General features: G+C 45.6%; 4 protein-coding genes across 5 annotated transcripts; 3 read left to right on the forward strand and 1 right to left on the reverse strand.

Moving 5' to 3' along the window:
* Window positions 1–1,511: 1,511 nt before the first annotated feature.
* Window positions 1,512–3,367, forward strand: zp3c (zona pellucida glycoprotein 3c). The gene is made up of 9 exons (XM_035399386.1): window positions 1,512–1,700; window positions 1,787–1,905; window positions 1,980–2,080; window positions 2,164–2,329; window positions 2,449–2,563; window positions 2,669–2,754; window positions 2,842–2,918; window positions 3,010–3,155; window positions 3,316–3,367. Exons 1-9 carry the CDS (start codon window positions 1,527–1,529, stop codon window positions 3,322–3,324), a joined length of 993 nt encoding a protein of 330 aa, XP_035255277.1. The 5' UTR covers window positions 1,512–1,526; the 3' UTR covers window positions 3,325–3,367.
* Window positions 3,368–3,868: 501 nt separating this feature from the next.
* LOC118217464 (inositol 1,4,5-trisphosphate receptor-interacting protein) lies at window positions 3,869–7,871 on the reverse strand. Its single transcript, XM_035399388.1, has 2 exons — window positions 7,548–7,871; window positions 3,869–6,201 (listed from the first exon to the last, which is right to left on the reverse strand). Exon 2 carries the CDS (start codon window positions 6,188–6,190, stop codon window positions 4,550–4,552), a length of 1,641 nt encoding a protein of 546 aa, XP_035255279.1. The 5' UTR covers window positions 6,191–6,201; window positions 7,548–7,871; the 3' UTR covers window positions 3,869–4,549.
* Window positions 7,872–8,912: 1,041 nt separating this feature from the next.
* Window positions 8,913–12,122, forward strand: LOC118217480 (calcium homeostasis modulator protein 1). 2 transcript variants are annotated; one of them, XM_035399390.1, is made up of 3 exons: window positions 8,913–8,964; window positions 10,380–10,937; window positions 11,327–12,122. In XM_035399390.1, exons 2-3 carry the CDS (start codon window positions 10,389–10,391, stop codon window positions 11,801–11,803), a joined length of 1,026 nt encoding a protein of 341 aa, XP_035255281.1. In that variant the 5' UTR covers window positions 8,913–8,964; window positions 10,380–10,388; the 3' UTR covers window positions 11,804–12,122. The 2 variants fall into 2 exon arrangements, with proteins under 2 accessions (XP_035255281.1, XP_035255280.1); XM_035399389.1 differs by lacking the exon at window positions 8,913–8,964 and adding an exon at window positions 9,882–10,020.
* A 4,295-nt stretch (window positions 12,123–16,417) lies between these two features.
* zgc:175214 (uncharacterized protein LOC557610 homolog) lies at window positions 16,418–25,415 on the forward strand. The gene is made up of 6 exons (XM_035399325.1): window positions 16,418–17,865; window positions 22,216–22,372; window positions 23,095–23,137; window positions 23,687–23,728; window positions 24,063–24,145; window positions 24,772–25,415. Exons 1-6 carry the CDS (start codon window positions 17,841–17,843, stop codon window positions 24,890–24,892), a joined length of 471 nt encoding a protein of 156 aa, XP_035255216.1. The 5' UTR covers window positions 16,418–17,840; the 3' UTR covers window positions 24,893–25,415.
* Window positions 25,416–26,109: the final 694 nt, after the last annotated feature.

The raw sequence follows: 26,109 nt of genomic DNA on the forward strand, positions 1-26,109 counted from the left end.
AGCAAGACACCTAACCCCTAACCCCTAACTGCTCTGGCGAATGAGAGGCATCAATTGTAAAGCGCTTTGGATAAAAGCGCTATATAAATGCAGTCCATTTACCATTTACAGAAGTATCGACCACAACCTGCAAGAACATACTGGAATTGACAAATAATGTACTCGTAATTAATTCATAATAGCCTATACCAGTGGTTCTCAACCTCGGTCCTGGGGGCCCACTGTGTATGCTGGTTTTCGTTCCAACCACAATTGCAATCCCGGAATTATAACAAGCTATTATTTTTCCTTAATTAGGTGCTTCTCATGTCAGAGGGATTATTTGCCCACTTAAGCCACCTTGTGTCAGAAATAGCTATGCATGCCATAAAGAATAAAAGTCCCATATTCACATTGTGCTATATTGTAGACGATTACATAAAGAGGTTAAAAAAACTTTTTAACTAATCAAAAAAAAAAAAAAAAGACTGAGGCAAATCAGCAGGTTTCTATTTGGGGAAAGTGTGGACACCTGGTCACTAAATCTAATCATTTGATAGATAACGAAGAATTCAAAAACAAAGAAAATGATAACGAGTCAAACCTGTATTGTGCTAATCAGTTTAAGGGAAATATTATGCACTTAAACGCGTGTTCAGCAACCTAATGAGGAGTCTATTAATTACCCTCGTTAATTTCATCTGTTAAAAATGTTACCTCTTTTTAAGTGATTGTTTGCAATCATTTAAAAACCAAGACAATAACACAATAAATGGGATTTTATTCTTCGTGTCATGCAAAGCAATTCCTGACATAATGTTGCTTAAGAGGGTAAATAATTCCTCTTAATGTGGAAAAACACCTAATTAAGAAAAATGAACAGATTGTTAAAATTCTGAGATTGCAATTGAGGTTGGAACGAAAACCAGCATACACAGTGGGCCCCCTGGACCGAGGTTGAGAACCACTGGCCTACAGAATTAACCAGGCGGAACTGACATTGGAAACATAATAACGTGGCAGCCAACGATTTCCGATCATTAACATCAGCTGAAAATGTAAGCCGTCTCCCTCCTCTCACAAGTCGTTAGCAACCCGGTGTAACCAATTGAACAGCTCTATAAGAACAGACTATAATAGGACTGTCGTCTCGTTTCTCGGTACAGCAAGCTGGCGTAATTCACGTGGGCAAAGTCGGGTGGGGTTTTCTGGTCTTTAAAAAAAAAATGATCGTGGCAATTTTCTGCGTGTGTTTGTTAAACTACGCGTCCTTTTCCGCCACCGAGAGACCGGAAACTGAAAATGCCTGGGAAGATAATTTCCCGTCTGAAGCGGATTTAAAGATTGCCCCGGAGCAGAAGTCAAACCATGCAGCTATTTCCGACTATAAATTGCCGCTTTATGTTCACGGAGATGATTCCGCTGCAGTAGCTAAACAAAAGCAATGGTTTCATTACAATAATCGTGGGCCGCTCCCGCAAGAGGCAAAAGATGTCATGTTGCCGACAACGATTTTGCCACCGGCCCCACCCAAGCCCTCGTTCCCAATGGTGGATGCACTGTGCCACATGGATAGGATATACGTGAGGATCCTAAAGAACGCTGTCAACGACACCCGAGCTTGGAGACACTTGTACTTCGGGAACTGTCGCGTCAATGCAGCTCGAGGTCTTCACTATTACTTCCTCTATCCTATTACAAGCTGTGGATTAAAACCGCAGGTAAAATGGCCCGGGTTTTGAGCTCGTTTGAAGTAGAAGTAGTTTCTGAGGTGTGCTTATTAAAACTAAATTTAAACTCTTTCTAGGTCCTGAATGACTCCATAGTGTTCACAAACTTGGTTCGTTACCTGCGTAAATTCACAACCCAGAGCAACATCACACGAACGCCGACCCTTACCGTGCCAGTGACCTGCAAATACCCGCGGTAAGACGTGCGTGAGTAGTATGCGCGTGGTGCGTGTGTGGTGGTGGTCCGTCTGAACGCTGCTCTTCCTCCAGGTATCACAGAACTTACGATGTTGGCATTCACCCAATTCTTGGACGCAACTACACGATGTCCCCTCCCACCAGAGGATCCATGGTTCTCGTTGTGTTGGATGGTATGTGACCGACTTTTTTTTTTTTTTTTTTTTTTTTTAAATTGTGAATTTTTAAAATCTATTGCCATTTCTTTCTTTAATAGCAAACTGGGCTCCACTTGGCACTGGGGCACACTTTAAACTTGGCGAAGGTATGCACTTTGAGGTCCGAGCTGGTGGTGGTCAAAGAGTTTTTGCCAATCGCTGTTGGATCACTCCCTCTGACAAACCCAGTACTACGCTTCTCTTCACACCGATCAAAAACTACGGGTAACAAGTATTGGTTTTATTTATTTTTTTATTTTTTTATTTTTGGGGGGGGGGGGGGGAGGAGGTTTGGTTGTCTTCTGCTACTGTTCCCTTGCACTAATTGTGAGTTCTGACCACAGCTGTATGGTGGACAGTGTGAACAGTAGCCTGTCCCACTACCATGCTCCCACAGACCTTTCTACCCTGAGGTTTGTCATTGAGGCCTTTGTTTTTCCCTCCATGCCTGCAGAACAGGTAAGCATCATTCCATTTCTCCCCCCCCCCCCCCCCCCCCCCCCCCCACCTGTCATTAACCTGTGCTCACCCACCCCATAATACTGGTGTGCCTGTGTATTCTAGGCGCTCTCCGTCTATTGCGAGGTCACTGTTGCGGCCACTGCGACTTTTTACAGGAAGGCCTGCACGTACGACCGGACGTCTGACATGTGAGCGCATAATTTGTGGGAGGAGAGTCTCAGCTTGCGGTTTCTTAACCCTTTTAAAGTAAATGTGTAAAAATGTTTGTCCTTAAGGTGGCATGAGTTGGACCGTAGAAACGACGCTCTTTGTCTCTGCTGTAAAAGCGTTTGTCCAGACCCCCCCAGTACTGGTAAGCGTGCAGCACCCCTAAACAACACACTCATTCCAAATCTGGGCTTCTGACTAACCGTTGTGACCCTTATTCCTGTGCCGCCCTGCAGCAACCCCTGCCAATAAAGTTTCCACTGAGCCTTTCCTGAGCTGGGATACAAGTGCGGGCAGCCAGGACCACGCCACGTCCTGGCCGGAAAACGGTATCCAGTACGAGCCCAATTTTAATGGGAATTTCCCACAGGAGTGGGCTGAGGTTTGTATGACTCGACTTGTGTGTTCTGATGTGCTTCATGTCTGTGTTTTATAACTTTTTTTTTTTTTTTTTTTTTTTTTTTTTTTTTTTCTCCCTTCTTCCCCCCCCCCCCCCCCCCCCCCCCCCCCCCCCCCCCCCCCCCCTCCCCATTGTCTTTCAGGAACCATAGGGGTATGTTAAATAAGTGAATAAAAACAACTTGTCCCAGTCTAGTTTCCTCTTGCCTGATTTTGCTTTGTGTGCTGTTGTGCTTGAATGACAAGAGCGTGGCTGCTCAAGCCCATCATTTAGCCCTCCATTCGATTGCGCACACAACCGCTCACATCGGCATTCACTGGCCTACATAATTCAATCCAATCTAAAAACTGAATTGCACCCTAATATGGAGTGGAATATGCTACATGGCTAACGTTGGGGAAGCTTCTCTGAAGCTGTAGCTGCCCATGTGACCCTGGAAGTAGTTTAAGCTGCAGTGCTATGCCCAGTACAGGAGTAAACCAAGCTGCTTCATGAAAGTAGCTAACTACATTGAAGCTACTCAATTGAACTTGCCTATGGGCCATCATGCCAGACTTTGACTGACAGTTTGCGCTGACCCTCTTTAGATTGATTCATATGTTTAATTGGGCTGCCTGTTAATTTCAGGGGAGAAATGATCAAGCTGAGTTCTCATGAACTTGTCCTCCATTTTAAAGAATGATTTAAAAATCAAGTCACTGGTTAGCAAATGTCATTTTATTTTGTGACCTCATGAATCCAAAGCAGAACGTGCCAAGCTTAAAGTCCATTCCTTTGCTTAAACCGCACTTGGGAATCGCTTTCCTCAAATAACGAGTTTAAATGGGTAACTAGCTTGCATTACTAAACTTGGATGCCAATTACCTTTACATCATGGCTATGGTACTGCAGACTCTGACTCTAAATTCTTTTTTTGTGTGTAAGCACTAGAGACTGCTGAGGCAAAAGAGTTGGGCTGGAAGAAATTGCTACACAATGATTTTTCCAGGAAATGTGTGTTGGGCAAATGGAAAGTCCTTTTCATTTCAAGCGTCTCTTTGAAGCCACATCAATTACAGACATAGCAGATGGGGAAAGCTGGATCCACACGTCAATCATTTGTCACATTCTGGGGGAAAAAAAGCTTCCGCAGAGGATGCATTCATGTTTCCTCGCTAAAAAATCCTTCATCCTAGCTCCTTGAAAGAGCATTTAACAGGTTGCAATGACTGTAAAAAAATAAAATAAAAGTGAGCGTGAAACTTTTACGTTGGTGTTCTCAACAAACATTGCCGTTTTAAACGGGAACGACAGTTTTCCATCGACGACGTTCCCACGCGGCGCCTCGCAAACGATGACCGTGATGAGAGTCTGGGGCCTTGAAGCGGGATGCGTTCTCAGCCCCGGGCCCAGCGGAGCGCGTATTCCTGCATCAGCAGGGCTGCGTTCCTGAGCATCTCCCCAAAGTGCTCAGCCGCTCCGGCGCGCAGACGTTCCTGCGCCGCGAGGGGGCGGAAAAGATCGACGGGCTCGGCCGCGCGGAAGACGGGCGGAATTCCGACTTCCTTCGGAACCCGACCGTTCCCGATTAAGGCGTGAAGGAGCTCCGTCTTCCGAAGACCCTCCCGGACGAACTCCAGAAGGTCGCAGGCACGGTTTTCCAGGTGTGTGGCGGACCACTCCGAGGGCCTCTTGTCCAAGAGTAGATGGAGCAGCGCGGTCTTCAGGTGGTAGACGCTCAGGGAGGTCCCGCCCGTCAGGCCGACCTGCTTCTTGTGCAGGAACGACACGATCTGAAGGCAGCGGAGGTGGCACGAATCTTCCGGCAACCTTTCAGCCAAATGTTTAAGCAGGCGCTTCTCGTAGACCGCGAAGGACAGGGGCCAGGAGGTGGGCGAACGGTCGCCCGCGTCCGACGCGAAGTGCGAGACGAAATAAGCGTCCGAATCTTCGAAGCGGACGACCGGAGTGAGGTTGAAGACGACGGTCTTCCCCGATCGGAACCTGACCCTCAGAGCTCCCGGGGAGTCCGGGTTGCGAAACGTGAGCTCGAAGTCGTACTTGTGGGAGATCTGCCCCCACGCTTTCGCGACAGCTGTTCGGAACCACTTGGTGACCCGGTCCCTGGCGAGGTACGGCGTGTCCTTCGAGCACAAGAGGCTCTCCAGGACGTCGGCGTTTGTCGTCGCGCGTGGGCCGTGCACCAAACACAGCACGTCCTCCTCGGGGCCGGTCGTGGCGCAGAGACAGCCGGCCTCGTCCCCGGCGGGCCCCTCAAGCCGGATTCTCCCCGAGGCCTGCCTAACGGGACGGGCGCCGTTACCGGGGCCGTGCCAAAGCCGAAAACTGAAACGGTAGGGCTCCGGCGGGGCGAGGGGGACGAGCAGGTCGCACGCCAGGGGCTCGCCCGCCCGCCACGACTCGTACACGCTCCCCACGCCGACGCAGTCCTCCACCCGCAGGTCGGCCTCCCCGCCGAGCGTGCGCCTCAGGGCTCCCAGCAGGTCGTCGGAAAAGCCCTCCACGAACTCCAGCGCCCGCCAGCGCTCCTGCGAGGCGCCGCGGACGCACCTCTCGTAGAAGCCCCCCCCCAGGACGCCGCCGCCGCCGCCGCCGCCGCCGTCGTCCAGACGAAGCGCCCGGGGACAGACCGGGACCGACCCCTCAGCGAGGACGCGGTCCTCAGCCCGGGCCCGAGCGGGGTCCCGGGAGTTTGGGCTCCGCAGCCATCTCCACAGGAAGTGCACGAGGAGCCAGAGGAGGACGTCGCCGACGCCATTGGGCCCGCCGTCCGCGTGAGTACTGTTGAGGCCACTCTGGCGTACGTAAGTCTGTGCCTGACCTCCCGGAGGAAGCTGCTGGTACACGGGACAAAAATCTCGCTCTGATCTCGACACCTCTTGGGCTTTTGGAGAAGGCGCCAGCTGAACCCCTTCCTCTTGTTGCACCGTCATGGGAGCGTTGTTCTCATACCCCACTCTGCTGAGGTGGTAGAAAATGGCCGTCACCACGGTTACAAAACTGGCAGCTTGCATCATGGGTGGTCGCTCTGTAGGGAAACAAGGGAGAAATGGCAGTGCAGCACGTATAATGGGTAAGGAACCGGTCTTGTAACCTAAAGGTCTCAGGTTTGATTCCAGGGTAGGACACTTGCCGTTGTACCCTTGAGCAAGGTACTTAACCTGCATTGCTTCAGTATATATCCAGCTGTATAAATGGATGCAATGTAAATGCTGTGTAAAAGTTGTGTAATTCGCTCTGGAGAAGAGCATCTGCTAAATGCCTGTAATGTAATGTAATGAGAAATGCTATTACTGGGACTGGCAGTAGGTCAGCTCAAATGCACAAGTCAATTTGAATGAGCAGTCCTTAAACTATAATGCCAGAATTTTCTGCTTGTTCTAACAGACGTGGCATCCATTTCTGTGTAACTAGCATTGTAAAATAAAACCGGTTGCTCGAAATCAAGCTTAAAGTAAACAAATTACAATTAATTCAGTTCAATTACATTCAGGCAAAAAAAAAAGATGCACAAGATACAACGCAAATCAGTCCATTCGTGAAAACCTTTCTTTCTTTGTTTACAGTTAAACTAGAAGCAAAATACAAAAATATTTGAAAAAAAGTTCCCCTTATTTTGAAACTGATTTTATGTATTAAGTGTTTTAATGGTTTTACGTGAACAGGAGGGTAGAGTCAATTTGACAGCTCCAAGACAAGGGCTCGGTTTACAGATGATCACGCGACATCTTACGAATGAGTCCATCACAAATCGGAAACAGTACGCGGCAAGTAGCTAAAAAAGTGACTAAAACAAATCGTAAAGTCATGATGGCTGAAATGGTTAAAATATTACACAACAGTGATCGCATAGCCTGTATGGCTGACATAAATAATAATAATAATATACTTCTTAAGAAGGCTACAGGCTCCATAAGACAAAGTCAATGCACCCTGTATATCCTGCGGTACATATCATTGACTCCAATCGAATAAGTTCAATACTTACAAAATTTCTGAAAATGCTATTAGTCATAAATAAATATAAACGAAGCTAACGAGCGGGCCTATAAACCTGCACTAAAACAACAACCACAAATTGGCCTGCTACGATTTTTACACCGCCTAGAATGCTACAAACGAAAACAGTTAAGTCCCTATATGGAAGTATTTTCACATGAAAGTTCAGCTTAAAAGGAAGAGTGATTTAGGAAGCCTACACTTTAAAAAGAACGATAATGGACTTAAGATGTTGAAGATGCAGCTTTCTCGTCATAGATATTTGTATATAAGGAAATTCATTTTTACCAACATAAAAAAGAAACGTCTGAAAACATTTGGGCGCAACTGAGTAGCCAAAACTGCAATGAAAATGCAAGTACAGTAAATACTAACCTCCTGACAAGACCTCCCGAAGGTTACGTTTTAAAAGCGGGGTTAATCTTGATCGTTATTTGCACGGAAATGAGAGAAAGGGACAGCAATGAAAAAGAATGAGTCAGTTATTTCTCTTCCTATGTAGTATGCGGGTGAATGTCGGCTTCACTCGTTTCCTGAACGCAAAACACCATAAGTCGTATTTCCTTCCTACTAAACTCATCATTCATTTCCCTGTCTGAACCGTCGTCGAGAGAACAAACTTGAGGCGATGCGAAGTAATCCGTTGATTAGCCTATATTAACTATGGGCTGTATTATACCCCTGTATCTCAGTTTGAGAGCAACAAATATTTTAAATCGAACACGTGTTCCTGGCCAAATTACGGAGAGCGCAAGAAAAGTAGAACGTTCTTATTTTTTAGGGGAAATAGATGGTGAACACATCGAGTAGCATTAACGTTACTTATTCACATCTTGAACCGTTGGTTTTCGATACAGTAACCTAAGTGATAGTAACCTATTCAACAATGAAGTGTTTTTAAAAGGCGTTTTGAAATTATCGTAGAAATGGTTAAAAAAAATAGTATGGCCATCAGCAGCATAATTGCGTACCATAGTGTCACCAGCAATATGATTTATCTGCAAAACTTGAGTAGGCCTACTATTCAAATAGTCCACACTGAGCGATGTTAGCGAAAGAACAGGACACAAATAAATTGCCATTTTGTCTACAAGTCTGGTAATATCAGAGAAACTCAAATGCTAGCATTTGTCATCAGAGTTTGGCGACTTTAAAGAGAAAGTTGTAAGTTTAAAACGGTATGGGATTTGTCTGGTATTGATGCCAAATATTTAACCTAAAAACTTTCTTGAATGTTCTAACAGCTGCATAAATAGTTAACATGTAAATGTAAATCGCCCTGGATTAGGGTGTCTGATAGGCACTTTTGAACGTAGTGTTAACATCGCGTATAGTACCACATTTAATGAAACGGGCTTTTCCTATAGGTTGTAGCCTACTCTAGCCACAAGAGGGCAATATAACACTTTAGATTCAAGTAAGTTTGGTTACTAGAAATTTGAGTTATCTATCATGATTTAAGTGACACAAGGCTCTTGCTGTCAGTGATGCAGTAATCAAAGTAATAAATAACAACAAAAAATAAGTCAAATCCTCTGTGTATCCTAACATCTCTGTACATCCATTTGCTCTTCAAACTAATATTTTTACAGGTATCGTCTGCACCCACAGAGGAAAGGGTAGAATAGTTATTCATATAAGAGAACCATTTCTATGTGTGTACCTAAGATTTCCACTAGAGGGGGCGAAAGGGCACAGGTGTCATTCGTCCCGCACCGTGGCCCCCTTGCACAGCACGTCCAGGAACATCTGCAAGATGGGCTAAAGATAACATCTCCGTCTGCGAATCCATGTTAAATATCATGCATGCACAAATGCACGCTCTGTCTCGAACAGACTGCACCTATCAGCTTGTCAATTTAGGGTCTTTTTTTGTTATTTTGCTAAAAGAAATTTGCTTTAACAAATTGATCGCAGTACATTGGCCTTATTACCTTTGATATTTATTATAATGAAACGGGAGATTAGTAAGTAAGTTTATGTTTTGTTAGTCTTCTTATTTGAACAATTACATAATATTGGAACTGCCAAGTAAGACACATTCCTATGTGGGAACTTTTTGCAGATTTTTTTACAATAATACTTAAACTCTCACATTCAAAGGAGTAGTTCACTTCCCAGAGTTTCCTTTTATTATTTCAATTTTAGTGTATGTTATTGATTAGCCCGGGCCATTTTTTATAGTGCTGACAATGGAGGATATTTCTGAAACGTAGACAATTCTGATAATGAATTCGTCTTTGGGGATTCGCGGTCTAAGGCGAGAAGTTCGCTTCAATGTAATGCCATGGTACAGACTGCTTTGGAGCTGCTTAAACTGTATGTTCTTGCTTTAGACCAGAACACCCCTGAATGCCCCCAGTAGAACCTAGGCAGACAGACAGACAGATAGATGGATAGATATAGATAGAACACCTGTAACAATCAGTCAAAATTTGGATTGGATCTGAAAGCATTTGAATGTGGCTAGATTTTGCTTAACTCATTTTGCAAATTTTATTGCCCGTCTCCTTGGCAACAGCAGGAGTGCAAATACGCATCTGCCTTGTTTTCTTCAATCTCAAAGGTTAAAGAGGGATGCAAACAGAGTTTAGAAATTCTCAGTTTTAAATTATGTCAGCGTAACTTAGCTTTCAATACGTAACGCAGTCTATTCTATGCCGACGAAGGACGAAGCATGATAGCCTTCTGCTCTCTCTCTCTTCATAGAAGCATATAGCCGTATTAAACTAGTGACATTTACGCAGCTGCGTTTTCAACGTAAGGAGCACCTGGTCGTCCTCTTCCACGGCCGTTTTTTTATTTTAAAAAATCGTTTAACAAGACCTGCTTAGGAGGACAAACTAAAGTAAGTAGCCAATAACTTATCAATTTAGAAAAATGTTTCGATTTATGTCATTTTAAGAGGACTTAAAAAAGCAGTAGTTGGGAACGTGATGAAATGAGTTAAGAAAAACTGGCTTTCATTCCAACAATTTGGCATATCACACTGGATTATAGAGAAATGTAGGCCATAATTTCAAATTCCAAATTCCAAAACGCAATAAACTGGGACATTGACGATTCAGATAGTAGATATATGCCAACTGTCATATTAAATTAACATTTAAGATAGTTAAGAGGTTGTTTAGGCTACATGTTGCAACTTAAATTAATCTGAAACTACATTTTGCTTTTCTTTGCCCTCTTCTCTTTGTTTTTCCTCAGACTGCAAGAATGGATAAATTTCGTATGATGTTCCAGTTTTTGCAGTCCAATCAAGAGTCTTTCATGAATGGCATCTGTGGCATCATGGCTTTGGCCAGCGCGCAGCTATACTCAGCCTTCGAGTTCAGCTGCCCCTGTATGCCGGAGTATAACTACGCGTATGGGATCGGGATTTTAGTAATTCCGCCAGTTTGGTTTTTCTTACTTGGGTTTGTGTTGAACAACAACGTTTCGATTCTGACTGAAGAGTGGAAACGGCCGGCAGGAGAGCGCGGGAAAGACCCGACGGTCCTGCGCTACATGTTGTGTTCAATTACGCAGCGCTCTCTGATCGCGCCAGCGGTTTGGATATCCGTGACGCTGATGGACGGGAAAAGTTTCCTTTGCGCCTTCAGCGTCGACTTGGACGTAAATCGGTTTGAAAAGCGGAGAAATCACAACCTCTCGGAAGCGGAGCTCCTAAGATTGCTGGCCAAAATTCCATGCAAGCACATATTCGAGGGCCATGACGTTATATCACGAGAAGAAGCATCCAGGTATATCCAGTGTATATCACAGGTGAGGCCATATATCGTCTAATTATAACGCATGCACAGGCCTACAAATAGTGAAAGATAGACTGAGATATCAAGGTCTGAGTTATCAAGCTGCTGAACACATTTTATCTTTGTGTATCCAGCAAACGGTAAGTAGGCCTAGTGTGAAAAACTGACGAGCGTCACTAACCGTGTATTACTTTCTTTGCAAGTTCACTACAACTTGGCTACAACACAAACGAAAAATAGAAATAAAAAACTCTTAATTCTTTATTATGTTATGAAATTGCTCTGTCATATTCAACTTTGCTTCTATTTTTGTGCTGACTAATTTTACGTGAGAAGGTTGGACATTGGAGATTTTTTACAGTAGGGTTAAACCGGATGCCGCGTTTGCTCTCTATCCCGCAGGCGTTTGGTTGGACCTTCCTGCTGCTGCTGACCGTCATCGCTTTCATGATCAGAGCGATCAGGCCTTGTTTTACGCAGGCCGCCTTTCTGAAAACCAAGTATTGGTCCCACTACATCGACATAGAGCGCAAGATGTTCGACGAGACCTGCACGGAGCACGCGAAAACCTTCGCCAAGGTGTGCATTCAGCAGTACTTCGAGAGCGCCAGCGGCGAGATGCACAGCTTTCACAACCACCGCTTCGACACGCCCGACAGCGACGACGAGGAAAAACACAAGAGCGACGAGGAGAAGCTCCTGGGCATCACGGCCCAGGACGACATGAACAAAGTCCTCTGGAACTGGCACGCGTGCAAACCGCCACTCACCCTGAAAAAGGACCTTCTTAATGGAGACGCCAACGGAAATGGTTTGATGAACGGCTTTGCTCACCAGACGCCCAAGAAAGAGTGGGTTACCTACCATAGTAAGGTTTGAACGTTTATTTAAAAAATGACAGGACAGACAATGGAATTTATATAAATCAAATCGCATGTCCGGGATCCGAGTGGACAAATAATTTGGCGAGCAGAAAATAATCTGTATTTTCACGGGCATCACGCGGCTCCTTAAGAACATGCGAGTGAAAGGCTGCGAACATTTTGAGCTTTCATGTCATGACGTGATGTCAAAAACGACACGACAGTGGCACACTGACATGATCATAACCTATCAAGTGATCTCCTGCTTGATTTATGAAGTTAGACTTTAATATTATTTACAAGCTATAACAAAATAAAGCTATTAAAAAACAAATGAATGAAAAGATTAGCATGCTCTGTAGAGTGTTTTCATTTATATGTGATTTATGTTTTTACTAGAAATCTGAATATTAAGCTGATGTAGATCTGTTAAACGTCCTCCTGCAATTATCCGCCCACCTGTAGGACCATCAATAAACGCTTGACTTACATTCATTTTTTATTTACAAATGAAACACAATATCACCGAATGGAGACATTCTGTTTGGTACAATTTCATGAATGATATTTGCAGGATTGTGGAGGGTTAAAATCATTCAACATTTTTGCCCAGATTAGGCACTAAATCGAGAAGGTTACATAAAGTTTCACATTATGTCGTCACGCGTACTTATTGCCGGACAAAATGCCAAGATCCTTTTGCAGCTCCAGTTTGCCAGCAAAACTGTGATCAGACAGGACTTTAGACCCAGCGCACCCTCCGCTCGATTTGCAAACCAGAGGCGAACATTTCCACGGCCATACAATTTGCATGGTGAGGACAAACACAGAATCGTCATTTGCATGCTTTCCTCGCTTGTTGCGTTTACAGATACGCACTGGCCAAACGCAGTCTTAAGCAGAACATAGAAATGTTGGCGCGGGCGGCAGCGCAGTGTAACGGGTAAGGAGGTCACGGGTTCGATTCCCAGGTAGGGCACTGCCGTTGTACCCTTGAGCAAGAGTAATTAACCTGCACTGCTGCAGCATACATCCAGCTGTATAAATGGATGCAATGTGAAAAGTTGTTTGAGTCGCTCTGGATAAGAGCTTCTGCTAAATGCCTGTAATGTAATGTAATGGACAGCTAAATGGGGTTTGTAGCTTCCCATTGAAGTTGGGGGGGGGGGGGGATTTTATGTTAAATGTGACACCTAAGGCCTCCAAGCTGTTGAGAAAACAGTGATTTGTGCTCGTGTGTTTATGTCGGAGATGCATTCCCTTCGAGCCGCCAGCAGGTGGTGCAGTCGTGCCATATTAATTTCTGTAATATTTCACTGCTTGGCAGGCAGCCAAGTATGTGGGTGTATTCAGTGTCAAAGTGCCAATCCCATATCAGTTATCAGTTCTTCCGCATAAAGGCCACGGGTTAGGACTATGGTTTGGTAAACTTATCTGAGAATGGACAAGAAAGTACCTGAACCTCCAGCTCATCTGAATTCCTGGCTATTGCAAATTGCTTGGTATTAATTTCCCTTTGCAGCCTTGAACAATCAAATTATATGAATTTTTTGTTGTTTTGTCAGCATAATGATTAAATATCATGCCAGTTCAAAGATGTAGGCCAGGTGTTCAACAGAGAACAACTTAAGAGACCACTAAGAAGAAGAACTGTTGAAATATATCTCTTAGAACTTTCTCTTTCAGTTTTTCTTCCACCTGTTTTTTGTTACTTATAATGTGCTTCTGCTGTTTCTTCTCTCTCGCCATGACTCATGCAAGGTGCGTAGCGATGCTAATAGTTACTTCACGTGAGTCAGTGGTTCTTTCAACAATGGTTCAATTCATTGGACGGTGGAAGCAGGGACCCATGGGAAAGAAGAAGAAATCACAACATGGTGCTTCGGCATGCTACACTCGAGCACCAAAATTTCTCAGACTCATTTGAATGAAACTGGGCCTTTCTTGAATAATGCATGCATCTGGTGTCTGGGGTTCATAAAAAAAATGTGCTCGCAGTAACATCTCGGTCTTTGCATGTCCCATTAGCATGGCAAAACCCAGCACGACTTGTACAGTTGGGCACACCGCCTTCTCCCTGGCTTTCGAAAAACAGTTCTTTAAATTACGTCAGCAAAACCACCGTTTCTCACGCTCGCACACTACAGCTTCTTTAAAGATGAGAACCCCTCAAAATGTCTGACAGACAAATATGCCCAAAGGTGACAGTGTAGTGTAATGGGTAAAAAAAAAAACTGGTCTTGTAACCTAAAGGTCACAGATTTGACTCTCAGGTGGGACACTGCCATTGTACCCTTTATACCTGCATTGTTTCACTATATATATCCAGCTGTTTAAATGGATGCAATATAAATGCAGCATGTAAAAAGTTGTGTTAGTTGCTCTGGATGAGAGCGTCTACTAAATGCCTGAAATGTAAATGTAATGTGACGTTCAGCTGAATGGCTAAATGGCTAAAGCTGTACAAGGGAGCGATTGTGGGAGGAAAAAAAAGTATTTTTGTTTAAATTCAGTAAAAGGGGGTGGGGGGAAGAATGTGTACCCTAAGTGAAGAATGCAGCATTGTCTTTAATTTGTTTTGCAGGCTCAGCTGCTGCTAGCACAAAAATAACAGAAAGCCACAGGCCTGCGTCCCGAGCTTCGCTCATGACCATGGTCAGAACGAACGCTGTCCACCGCCGTCTCTCGCACAACCGACAGACGTGAGAATACTCCTCAAACGTACGCTAGACATCTGCAGCCGATTTCACAAACCATCTGAAAACAGAGGCCGAAGGCACACAGCATCTCTCTCTGTGTACGCGCCGATGCACTCACAAAACCCTCCAATCTTAAACGGCATCCCCGGTGAGCAAAAGCCGGAATCTGGATGTCAAAGAGGGTGGAAATCTAGGTCTGTTTTGACATAAACAGACTAAATTAACCCCAAATATAGCTCTGGGTTTTACCCAGATATAGCCTGGCTATGTCCTAAGTCAGCTAGAGATGTAGATGTAGGCCAAGTTTTACCGGAATGCTTACATAGACTTTTCACCATTAAAATGTTTGCTGGGATTGCAAGCATTTACTGGAAGCAGCAGCAAGTACTAAAAGACATTAGCCGTGAATCCCACAGCCACGGTGTTTCTCAGAGCAGCGTCTCAGAGCAACAGGTCTTCTAGTCCTCCTAAACTCTATGGTAGTGCAGCGGGTAGCACTGGAGGTTCCGTAGTGCTTTAGATATACTGTCTCAGAGCAACAGGTCCTCTAGTCCTCCTAAACTCTATGGTGGTGCAGCGGGTAGCACTGGAGGTTCCGTAGTGCTTTAGATATACTGTCTCAGAGCAACAGGTCTTCTAGTCCTCCTAAACTCTATGGTGGTGCAGCGGGTAGCGCTGGTGCCTCCGAGCAAGAAGGCCTTGGGTGGAGTTTGCATGTTCTCCCCCCCAGGTCCATGTGCGTTTCCACCAGGCACTCCAGTTTCCTCTCCTAGCCTGAAGATATATGCAGGTTAGGCTAATTGGAGACTCTAAATCGCCTAAAGATATGCATGTGTAAGCGAATGGTGTATGTGCCCTGCAATGGACTGGCAAAATGTCCAGGGCGTATTCATGCTGGGATAGGCTCCAGTGATCCTGTCCAAAAGGTTCTTTATTCTTGAAAATGCTAGTCTGGTTTTTTCATTCTTATGAAATATGTAGCTCAGCAGTTGCCTGATAGTAAGGCATTACTCAGAATGAAAATATATTCAATATTTAATAAAGATGTTGAATGTGTATTCCTTATAAAATAAAACTAGTCTCAAAATTACAACACAACTAGTTTGCACTGCATGCTGTTCATTCATGTATCTTCAGTAAACATGAAATATAGAAGCATCAGTGGGTCAGCATCCTTCAATGCTGTGCTGTGAACTAATTGAATCTATGAAGCTACAAAAAAGGTGCAAAAGATTCCTGCACTTTCTGCTTGGTCAGAAATACAAGTTCAGAGGGAAATTCAGCAGCTGTCGTCTCTTAATTCCTGCCAGATCGCACTGAAGTTGGGGGCTGCGTACGTCTTTTTGTTGAAGCTTTCTCACCCTCAACCTCGACCTTGTGTTCCTCCCACAGAGACAATGAGAATATATGCACGCTCAGTTCAAGAAGATCATTGCCAGACCATAAATTATCTTTTTTTCCCCCCTTCTTCTTATTCTTTTTCTTCTTTTTATAAGCCACCATCTTGTGGTTAAACTCCAGCACAGCATTTCGAAACAGTGCTATCTGTTGGTCTTGATAAGCAGGCCAGTGTTCCAGTCCCCCCCCCCCCCCTTGTCCTCCCCTTCCCCCTCCCCCTCGCTCTCTTTGTTTTGCTCGTCAGCTCGCGTGTGATTGGCCGCTTTCTCCTGTCACTGGCTCTGCGCACAGACGACGCTGGCAGACTCCGTTCGGCAGGACCCCAGCGTGCCGGCCTGGCTGTGCCTGTTCTCAGAGCTATTTTACAGCTGGAAGGAGAGAGAGAGAGAAAGAGAAAGAGAGAGAGAGAGAGAGAGAGAAGGGGGTGAGAGAAGGGGGAGAGCAGAAAAGACAGAGAGAGAGAGAAAGGTAGAGAGTGAAAGTAAAAGAGACAGAGAAAAGGGGGGCAAGAAAGAAAGGGGGAGAGAGAGAGTGCAGAAGAGAGAGAGCGAGTAGGAGAGAGAGAGTGCAGGAGAGAGAGAGAGCGACTAGGAGAGTGTGCAGTAGAGAGAGAGCAAGAGAGAGAACGAGTAGGAGAGAGAGAGAGAGTGCAGTGAAGAGAGCAGGGGGTGGAAAGGAGAACTGTGATGCAGACAGCAAATCACATGAGCAGAGATCTGTTTACAAACTGAGCAGGAGCTGCTCTCGCCACCATTATGAAAAACCTCCACTGAGGCAGAGCAAACCCAGCTGGGACTTCAGCTGCTGGAGGTGGGTGAACAATCTCAGTCTTTTTTTTTTTTTTTTTCTCACCCCCCCACCACCCCCCTTGATTTTTGGAATAAAAGGACCAGATGGTGGTTACAGAAAAAAAGGAAAGGGAAAAAAAAAAAAGCAAAACAAGGAAATGCCAGTCGGGGCTTGAGGGTCGTCCTCAGTGGAACACGACTACAACTGCGTGGCATCTAGTCTTCCCGTCTTTTGTCTCAGTTTTGGGAGAATAACGCAAAAAAAAAAAAAGGAATAATATTCGTGACGACAGGTATCAGACGGAGGAAAAAAGCAAGAGGAGCTGGGAGCGACAGAACGAGGAGGAGGAGGGTGAGGCTTGTGAAATTTGTTTTGAGGGAGGACAAAGCAGTGTGTGTTTGGAACACTGTGCTTGTTGGGAATAATGGAATTCTGACAGTTTTTTCTTTATTTTTTTTTTGCTGTGTTCGTGTCTTTTGGGATTGTGACAATTTCTCTCTCTCTCTGTTGCGAATGACAACGGGAAAATATTTTACCTCTCTGTGCAAATTCTCCCTGTGGATTGTGAATCTTTAGTGAATTTATCTGTACAATTCTGCGAAAACCATTTTTTCTGTGAAAGCCATCTGATATTTTACTGACAAATCACATTTTGCTCTCTGGTTCTGTCTGGTAAACAACAGGCTGGAAACAGCAGCCTCTCTCTCCTCGATCTCTTGTCTCGTTTGAAAGTCCTGTGGCTAAACTGGACATCTGCTGCCAAAGAGCGGGGATTTGGGGGGGAACAAAAAGAGAGAAATTATTCATTTATGACTCAGCTGACCACAGGAGCTGAGGAACATGTGAACGGCCTTGTCCGACATTTCGTGGAAAACGCTGGTACACACCCGAGTTCAGAGACGAGGTCGCAAAGCCCGGAACGCCGCTGATCGGAACGCCGCTGTTCGGAACGCCACTGATCGGAACGCCGCCGCTCGGAACGCCGCTGTTCGGAACGCCGCTGCCCGGAACGTCGCAGCTCGGAGCCGGGAGGATTTTCCGCTTGGCGCGGTCACCCGTCGGGGACGGAGCCCGGAGCGCAGCGGTCGGCCGGGGCCGAGGTCCAGCCCGGACACCTGGACCCCGGGCATCGCCCCGCTGAGTGCGCCGAGGCTGCTGGGAGATTTCATGCACCCATTCCAGTGGTGTAACGGTGAGTGCAAATGATAACACCGCCAACAACTGCCAAGTCCAGTCACAACATGGCCTCTCCCTGCCGACTGGCGCTCAGACAGTACTGTAAGTCCTAAAGGGAGCTTTCCGTTTCATTCGCTAACGTCTGCCTTACATCCCCCCTTGCCCCAGAATGACCAGGCATGCCCCCCCCCCCACCCCCACCCCCCCTTGAGTAGTGCCTCACACCAGCTCAATCATTTTAAACAACTTTGGGCTGCTCAGGCTTTTAGGCCGACAGCAGCCAATCTGTCCAAATTCACTTTGTTACCGTTGAGCAAATTACAGGCTTCTGTGACAGGCAGGGTCTCCCACCATTGTGTCCCTAAATGGCACCCCCTCCCCGGAGTGACAGTGCTGTGGAGGTGGAGACCCTGGACCCCTTCTGCCCCGCCAACCCCCAACGCCTGCCCCTTTCGCTTGGAGCAGATGGCAGCACTGTGGAAGGGATCTTGCCATCCTGTGTGTATGTGTGCGTGTGTGTGTATGTGTATGTGTGTGTAGGGGTGTTTGTGTGTGTGTGTGTAGGGGAGTTTGTGCATTTGTGTGTGTGCGTGTGTGTGTAGGGGTGTGTGCATGTGTGTGTGTGTGTATTTGTGTTTTGTGAATATATCTCCTTCCCACTTTCCCCAGGGACTAAAAATGGCTCTACAGTCACAAGCTGTCACAAAAAATACAAAATATTTACCCATGAATCTTATTGATATTTCAATGGGCTTTATTATTATTAACAATATTTCACACGCCCCAGATTTCAGTGCCTGCAACTCTGAACTCTGAACAATGCAGCTGAATAAACTTCCTGTCTCACTCAAGCTTTATTAAGAAATGGCAAACCAGAGCAAAAATAGGGACCTAGGTGCAAGAATGCTTTCATTTTTAAGATGTACCAGCCCGAGAAGCTCATTCATATTCATGAGATACTTCCTCACGAGCAGAAGGTACAATAACACCAGACATTTTACTGCCATTAGATCAAGTGCAGCGTTTTTTGCCTCAAGGGGATGAATGTGTAAATTGTTTCAGAAAAAAATATGAAAATGTTTAATGCCCAAACAGGCTATTCAGGTTACTGCTGGCAACCTCTAAGGCTATTTACCACCTTAAAAGTCAAATTAAGGATCATCACCATGACATAATTGTTGTGGTGGTGTTAAATGGCAGTTAACTGATTTATTTAAGCCGTGTGATTTGTGCAGGTGAACCTTTTTTTTTCTTTTCTTTTTTAATCTCTGACAGGGATCTGCGGCTCATAATCAGAGCAGTTGAGCAACAGCCTTTGTGAAGATCCTGTTGCATTTGCTGCATGCAGTGGTCACAAAAACTACCGGAAAGCATTCTATGGGGAAACACATAGTCAGTGGGAAGCTCGCAAAGTTTGCCCAAGGGATAGCCAGATGGGCTGTGCTGTCTATGGCCTGGACAGAGGGTCTGTACGGCGAACAGGCCATTGTTCCCGTGACAATGGAAGACCCTGGGCCACAGCCAAATGGGGTATTTCACCGGCCCCACTGACTGAGAGCGTTGCATCATGGGATGCGTTAGACGGGCTTCAGAGACTGGCCGTGATTATACCAAAGCTAGCTCACCGTTTTCTACTTGCACACGTGGAAAAAACATTACAAATTATTGCTGCTGACACACATTACTTTTATTCTAAAAAAAAAAATACACTGCTGTGAAATATATGCACAGTGATATTTTTTTTAGAAGTCTGAATATTTACAATGCATTTTGCGGTGTATTAATTTCTATAGGGATGGGTAGAGGATAGGTAGTGGGCGGTGTCACTCAGTAGTCTTCAGGCTACATACATACAGGGAAGTACACGCGACAGCAGAAGTGATTACACACTGGCTGCTGTACAGTACATGAAGGGCCTTTCTTTATAATCTCTGGACCCTCATCAGCTAAACGTAATTTTATGACTGAGGAGGCTGCCTGTGACAGAAATCTTAAAGATGAGGTCAGACTGAGCATATGTCGCTAACTGCTATGCTAAAGGCATCCGGTATGGAAAAATGGACCTGGTCTGCCTTCCTCATTGCCTCAGGGACGGGGTCAAAGTTCAAACTTGAGCAAGGTTTGTCTCTCAGCGGACGAATGCTGCTTTATAAGCTAAATTAATATTTTATTATTGACCTTGCATAGCTAGATAATATTAGTAGCGCTTTCGTAGGAATTTCTGATTTGAAGTGACATGTTCCGTATTGATAAATTAACTGAGAAATAATCAGAGGAATGAAGAAATTTCCATAGCTGCATAATTTGACAAAAAAACCAAACAAAACAAAAGAGTATGCTTCATTGGATCACTGCAGCAAGTTAATCAATTCAGCTTGGGCATGCAATGGGCTAAGTGCTTTGCTTGAAAGAAGAAAAGAATGCAACTGAAACAAATCAGATTTAGGATAGAAAAAAATTACAAAATGGATTGTTTCAGTGGAAAACATTGCAGTTCAATTTTCAGAGTTCATGTTTCCCTGACTTCAGGGGATATATATTTATCAAACAATAAATAAGCTAGATTAAGGGGAGAGGTGAAAATACAAACTCAGAAACTGCATTTCCACCAAATGCCACCAGGGGAAGTCTTCTTCTAGCTGCTATTTATAGAAGACCACTTTACACTTTTGAGTTCAGCCGTTGAGCACAGCCAAATGATTACACCTTAAATAAATACGCACTCCCGTTGCGAACCTACCCTGCTTACTATTTGTGGCGTCTGTTGATTCGCCAGTTCAATTCGGATACCGTTCCAGTGCTGTTCAAAAATGGCTTCCCTTCGCAACGCAGCACAAAATTACGTAATATCCTATGTCCAAAATATGAGAGTGAGACATTTGAATTGCAAATTGGGTATGAGACCTCCAAATGCAATAAACGGAAGACGCAAATATGACCATAAAAACACCAGAATGAGCGTGACTGTGCTACGTGTGTGAACCAAACCTCTTTCTTACAATAGTCACCAAATATGACCATGAAAACACCAGAATGAGCGTGACTGTGCTACATGTGCGAACCAAACCTCTTTCTTACAATAGTCACCAAACATGACCATGCAGAATCAGAACTGGTGTAAAAACGTGTGTGAGCCAAAGCAGTGTCTTACAACAAGGGGAGCATTATTTACGTGGAAGTAGTCTTGCATCCGATGCAACCCTGCCAGTTTTTTTTTTTTTTTACTTACATTCCAAGAACTCGTGTCCAAAAGATCTGGACACCTTTGTGATTTGGAGACACCGCAATTCAAAACCAGAATCGTTTCAGAAATAGGCAATTCTCTAATGTACTGTATCAGGACTACTGGTTGCTGACGGCGGCCGGCCATAATGAAAGTTCCATTGCCCTGAACTCAGGAGACGGTAGGAAACCCCTGTGCACCCTGGGAATGCTGACGTCCATTTTAACTGTCATTTTAACGTCTGTTCTGCGCGAAAGCGACTCAGGAGGCCATGGCATCCCTGCAGTTATTTGGTGTGTTGCAAGAATTTGAGCAGGGAGCCGTTTCCAGGCCAGTAGTTCAGTAACAGAATAACTCCTGTTTTTTTTTTTTTTTTTGCTTGCTCTGTCACGGGGGATTGCATGCCTGGAATGTTTTGCTATTCCGTGTCTTCGCCTTTCACGTTGCGACATGCCTCCATGTTGCCATGTTGCCGGCAGCCAAGGCCCCGGTGTTCAGTTCGTCAGCCCCCAGACATGACGAAACGTTCGGGGTGGGGGGGGGCCGGGGGACTGTCCGGATCCGTTGTACTCAACAAACCCTGTGGACAGCACAGCCCAGCGAAACGGGTGTTTTAGGTGAATGAGTGTTTGTAGTTCACGACCCTGCCCCCCTCCCTCCCCCCTCTCCCTCTCCACTGCTCTACTGCACGGGTGAATGAAACCTGGAATCTCATGCTGTCTGTAGTCCTCGGCAAAGCCGGGTTGCGCTAAGGCTAGGAATACTGTACACTGCACGTACAGCCCCCTTCCTACCCCCATTATGCCTGCCACAGAGATGCAGACCTGCTCTCTTTAAGGGGGGGGGGGGGGGAGGCCACAATGCTTGCTGGGTGTTCTACCTGCCCAACCAGGTGAGACACTCCGTTCATGCAAGAGGCTCCTTTCACAAGAGCACAGGTACACGGTGTGACACCCAGCCTTCCCCTCTGGAGCCCTTCCAGAGAGAACACCATGACTATGACTAAAAGAGTACAGTACAACTGACAGAACCCAAAATATTAAAACACATGATGCAAGGACTGGTTGGTTTGAAATGACAAGTAGGAACAAGCAGTGTTTTAAAAAAAAAACTGATTGTTCCACTTCTGCTTCACCATCTCAGGTTGCCTGTGTGGCCTGGGGTTGCAGAGTACAGAAAAGTCCTGCAAGATGACGTCGGAAAACATCTACCACCTTCCGCTCAACGCGTATGTCATCGTGCTGGGCGTCGGCCTCTTCATCTTTATGCTGAGCATGATATTTTGCTGCTACCTGTTCAGGTACAACTGCTCGGGAACGCCGCGTTCGAACACAACTGACAACCGCGCACGGCTGTGCCCGGTAGCCACGGTGACAGCGGCCGCATCACCGCTGCCAGCCTGTGCAGTCACTCCTTACCACCCAATGTTAACTCAAGTTACTGTCCTGTACTGTAAAACACGAAACTGCAAACTCACGCCTCTCTTATTGGCTTTGATACTAAAAGTGATAATCTTGAGTCTGATAAGGAAGAATAATTAGTCCACAGCGGTTGCAACTCAATAAATCATTACTGAAGGGGCAGGGTCAGTTGTTAGGGTAACCGTTATCTACGTCCATCTTCTTCGATTAGCATAGGAAAACTGCGCTGAGTAAACAGCTCTTTTTGCTTCAGTCCATGTTCCAGATTCGGGAGGTTTCCGGGTTTTACTCAGAGCAGTTATCCAGCCAAGTCAGTAATCCTGCTTCGTGAAATTCCCCCCATGTTTCACATAGTCTCATGGCCTGCTCCATGATCAACAAAAAAAAGCCTAAAACTGAAATCCTCCAAATGCCTTGCAACCTGTAATTTTGGACTGCACACAAGAGAATGATGATAAAAACAAGAAGCTCAAGTTCGTATTATCTTATCTACGACTACCTACCTGTTATTACTCAACCAGAACATCCACTTCATAAATTATCTGTCAAACGGCAGCCATTTTGGGCACGGTTTGTGACCGTTTCCATCTTATTTTTGCAGGTTAAGACGACAGGGGACAAGGGAGCAATACGGCTACAATGAGGTAAACAAAATCTGACATCGACGGGTGAACATGCAGCGTCTTGTTCTGGCACCCTAGGTGAAATATTGGAGATTCTCCATACAAAACTCAATTTAGACCAAGGCTAAGCTTAATCTGTGTTGTATGAAACTGGTGAGCCTGGCTCATTCATTATTTCCTTTCAGTTCTAATGTATATTAAAAAAAAAAACATTGCATCATTACCTGTGATCTTATGAACTTTGGCCCAAAACTGACTAGGGGAACTAGACTTGCGAGTCCAAGGCTGTAGGTTCAATTCTCAGGTGGACCACCACCAATAGACCCCTTGGGCACTGTACACTGTACAAAACCTCCAATGTCCAACTGTACAAATAGATTACAAGAAAAAGTAAAAAGAACGTAAGTTGTGCGAGTTACTGTGGGTAGGACCATCTACTACACACCTAAAATGTGAATGCTTAAAAAAAAAGAAAAGAAGAGAATAACCAGTTATGAAGTGATTATGTACAGTGCTTTATTCACTGTATTAATAAAGTATTAATAAAGAACCTTGCCTTTCCTTCGACAGGTCGTGCTGAAAGGAGCGGGGAAGAAACTGAGTCTTCTTGGAGTAAGTATCAGTCATTGTGCACCACCAGCCAGCTCTCCTTAATAAAGGACACTATGTCTTGATGCGTTTTTTTTTTTCTTCTTTCTTTTCCTGAACAATTCACTGGCTCACACCATGACCAGAGTCACATGTGTCTGAAGGGTCTTCATTGTGACTGCCCAGAACATCGGGTTCCTACAAAACGTTAACATTGTCCACCCTTTAAATTCACTCGAGGGGTGGGGCGAAAAAAAAAAAACCTAAACGAATAGCGGTTTCAACGGAAAGTTCTGGAACATTGTGCGTCCTGGGGGAACAAAAAAAAACAGCGGCTCTTCCTTCTCTGATCTTGCAGCAGACCTGCGCGGTGTGCCTGGAGGAGTTTCGGACCAGAGACGAGCTCGGCGTGTGTCCGTGCTCTCACGCATTTCACAAGAAGTAAGTGCCGCTCGTCTCGTCCGCGGCTAGCCCACAGCGTCGGCTAAACATGCAGGCTAACCGCTCGTATTCCGGCAGAAAAAAAACCCTTTCCAGTAAACCGGGTTTAACAAAATACAGCCACAGATGTCCACTTCAAGTTAAACCCCGGATGTCTTCGCCTTAGGCTGTGAAATTAACACCCGCCATCATCGGCCAAATGCCGGTAAAAATTTGGATTGTGTCTGAAAGGTATTTCTCCTCAAGCAGCCATTTTGACAGGTTTGTGTTGTATTGTAAAAGGCAATGTGGCTGGAAAAATGTTGAAAATGGCTGGTGAATCCACAAGCCACTCTGGCCAGTGAGGGGAAAAATATGCAATGTCATGCCGTGCTTCGACTCCAACGTTTGGGCAGAATGGCCTGTTCATCAATTCTTAGGTCGTTTAGCATTCTCACGTACATTCTCTCCTCTGATTGGTGTAGACACCTATCAAAACCTTAAAGCCAGACACATTAGTGTTAGACGCATGTGAGCCAAAGTCCCCTTCCCAAAAAAAAAAAAGGCACCATTCCCAGAATGCCTTGCTGGAAGCGGTTTGGTCATGTGTAATGGAGGCTCTCTCTTCCCCTCCTCCGCTGGGGCAGGTGCCTGGTGAAATGGCTGGAGATTCGGAGCGTGTGCCCCATGTGCAACAAGCCCATCTGCAGGGTGCAGGCCGACGCCCCCCAGGGTGCCGAGGGCCCCCAGGACCCCGAGGAGGTGTGAGGGCGGGGCCGCCAACACGACACGACCCCCAACCCCCGGCCCCCCACCCCCACCCCCACCCCGAACAGCTTCCAGAGGATTCCGCTTAGCCGACGCATGAAACACGAAGACCGCGGAGCCACGCGGCCTCGCTTTGACCTTTGACCTTGCTTCTCAAAGACTCAGCCTGGGGGGGGCTGGGGGCTGGGGTGGGGAACCCGTTGAAACCCGCTGAAATGCGCTGGGTTCAGCCAAGCGATTGAGACTGGGGATCTTTCTTCTTGCATGGGGACTCTCTTGCACTCCTGTTCAAAAGAGACTGACGACGGCGGGGGTCACGCTCTGCCTGGGCATGACCTTGGGCCTGACCTTGGGCCTGACCTTGCCCGGTGCCAATCAATGGGGAGGGTGTAAATGTGAAGTAAACTGGCTTCAGTATCCCCCTGTCACTTAATAAGTTAATGGAAATAGATTCAGTTACCTCTTTATAGTTAATTTTTGTATTGTCATCTAATTTCAAATAAATTGTACTGTTTTGGTGGAACACGCCGCTCCCCGCTTTGCTTAAACACACGGAGCGCTGGACCGCAGGCTGAGGCTGAAATAGCCGCGGCCCGTACGGCTGAAATCAGTAAGGGCTGAAATCAGTAAGGGCTGAAATCAGTAAGGCCTGAAATCAGTAAGGGCTGAAATCAGTAAGGCCTGAAATCAGTAAGGGCTGAAATCAGTAAGGGCTGAAATCAGTAAGGCCTGAAATCAGTAAGGGCTGAAATCAGTAAGGCCTGAAATCAGTAAGGGCTGAAATCAGTAAGGGCTGAAATCAGTAAGGGCTGAATTCAGCCCCCAGCTTTTAGCGCACTTTTCCGCGCGACGCGTCATGGCGGGGAAGGAGAGACTTTTTTTTTTTTCGCGGAAAACGCAAATCAGCGCAGGTCTGAATTCCACACATAAGTAGGCTGAACAACCGACGCTCAGAAACACGCTTTTTACACCGAACCCTGGGGTCAAAATCTGCCACGGGCCAATTCTCCTGTGACCTGAAAGTCATTTCGTTGTGCAACATACAAAACAGAGTCTTCTATTAAAAGCACTCTCACACTGACACAGTAAAAACCAGTCAGTAAACCCCAAATTAGCAGGTGATTCAGTTTGTCAACGGAAGGCTTGATGTTTGTATTATTCTTCACTTTCAAGGATTTGGAGATTTTTTTTGTAATTAACTATCCAAAATGGTTTGC

The sequence above is a fragment of the Anguilla anguilla genome, chromosome 2, assembly GCF_013347855.1.
Source record: "Anguilla anguilla isolate fAngAng1 chromosome 2, fAngAng1.pri, whole genome shotgun sequence".
In the NCBI taxonomy this organism is placed as follows: domain Eukaryota; kingdom Metazoa; phylum Chordata; class Actinopteri; order Anguilliformes; family Anguillidae; genus Anguilla; species Anguilla anguilla.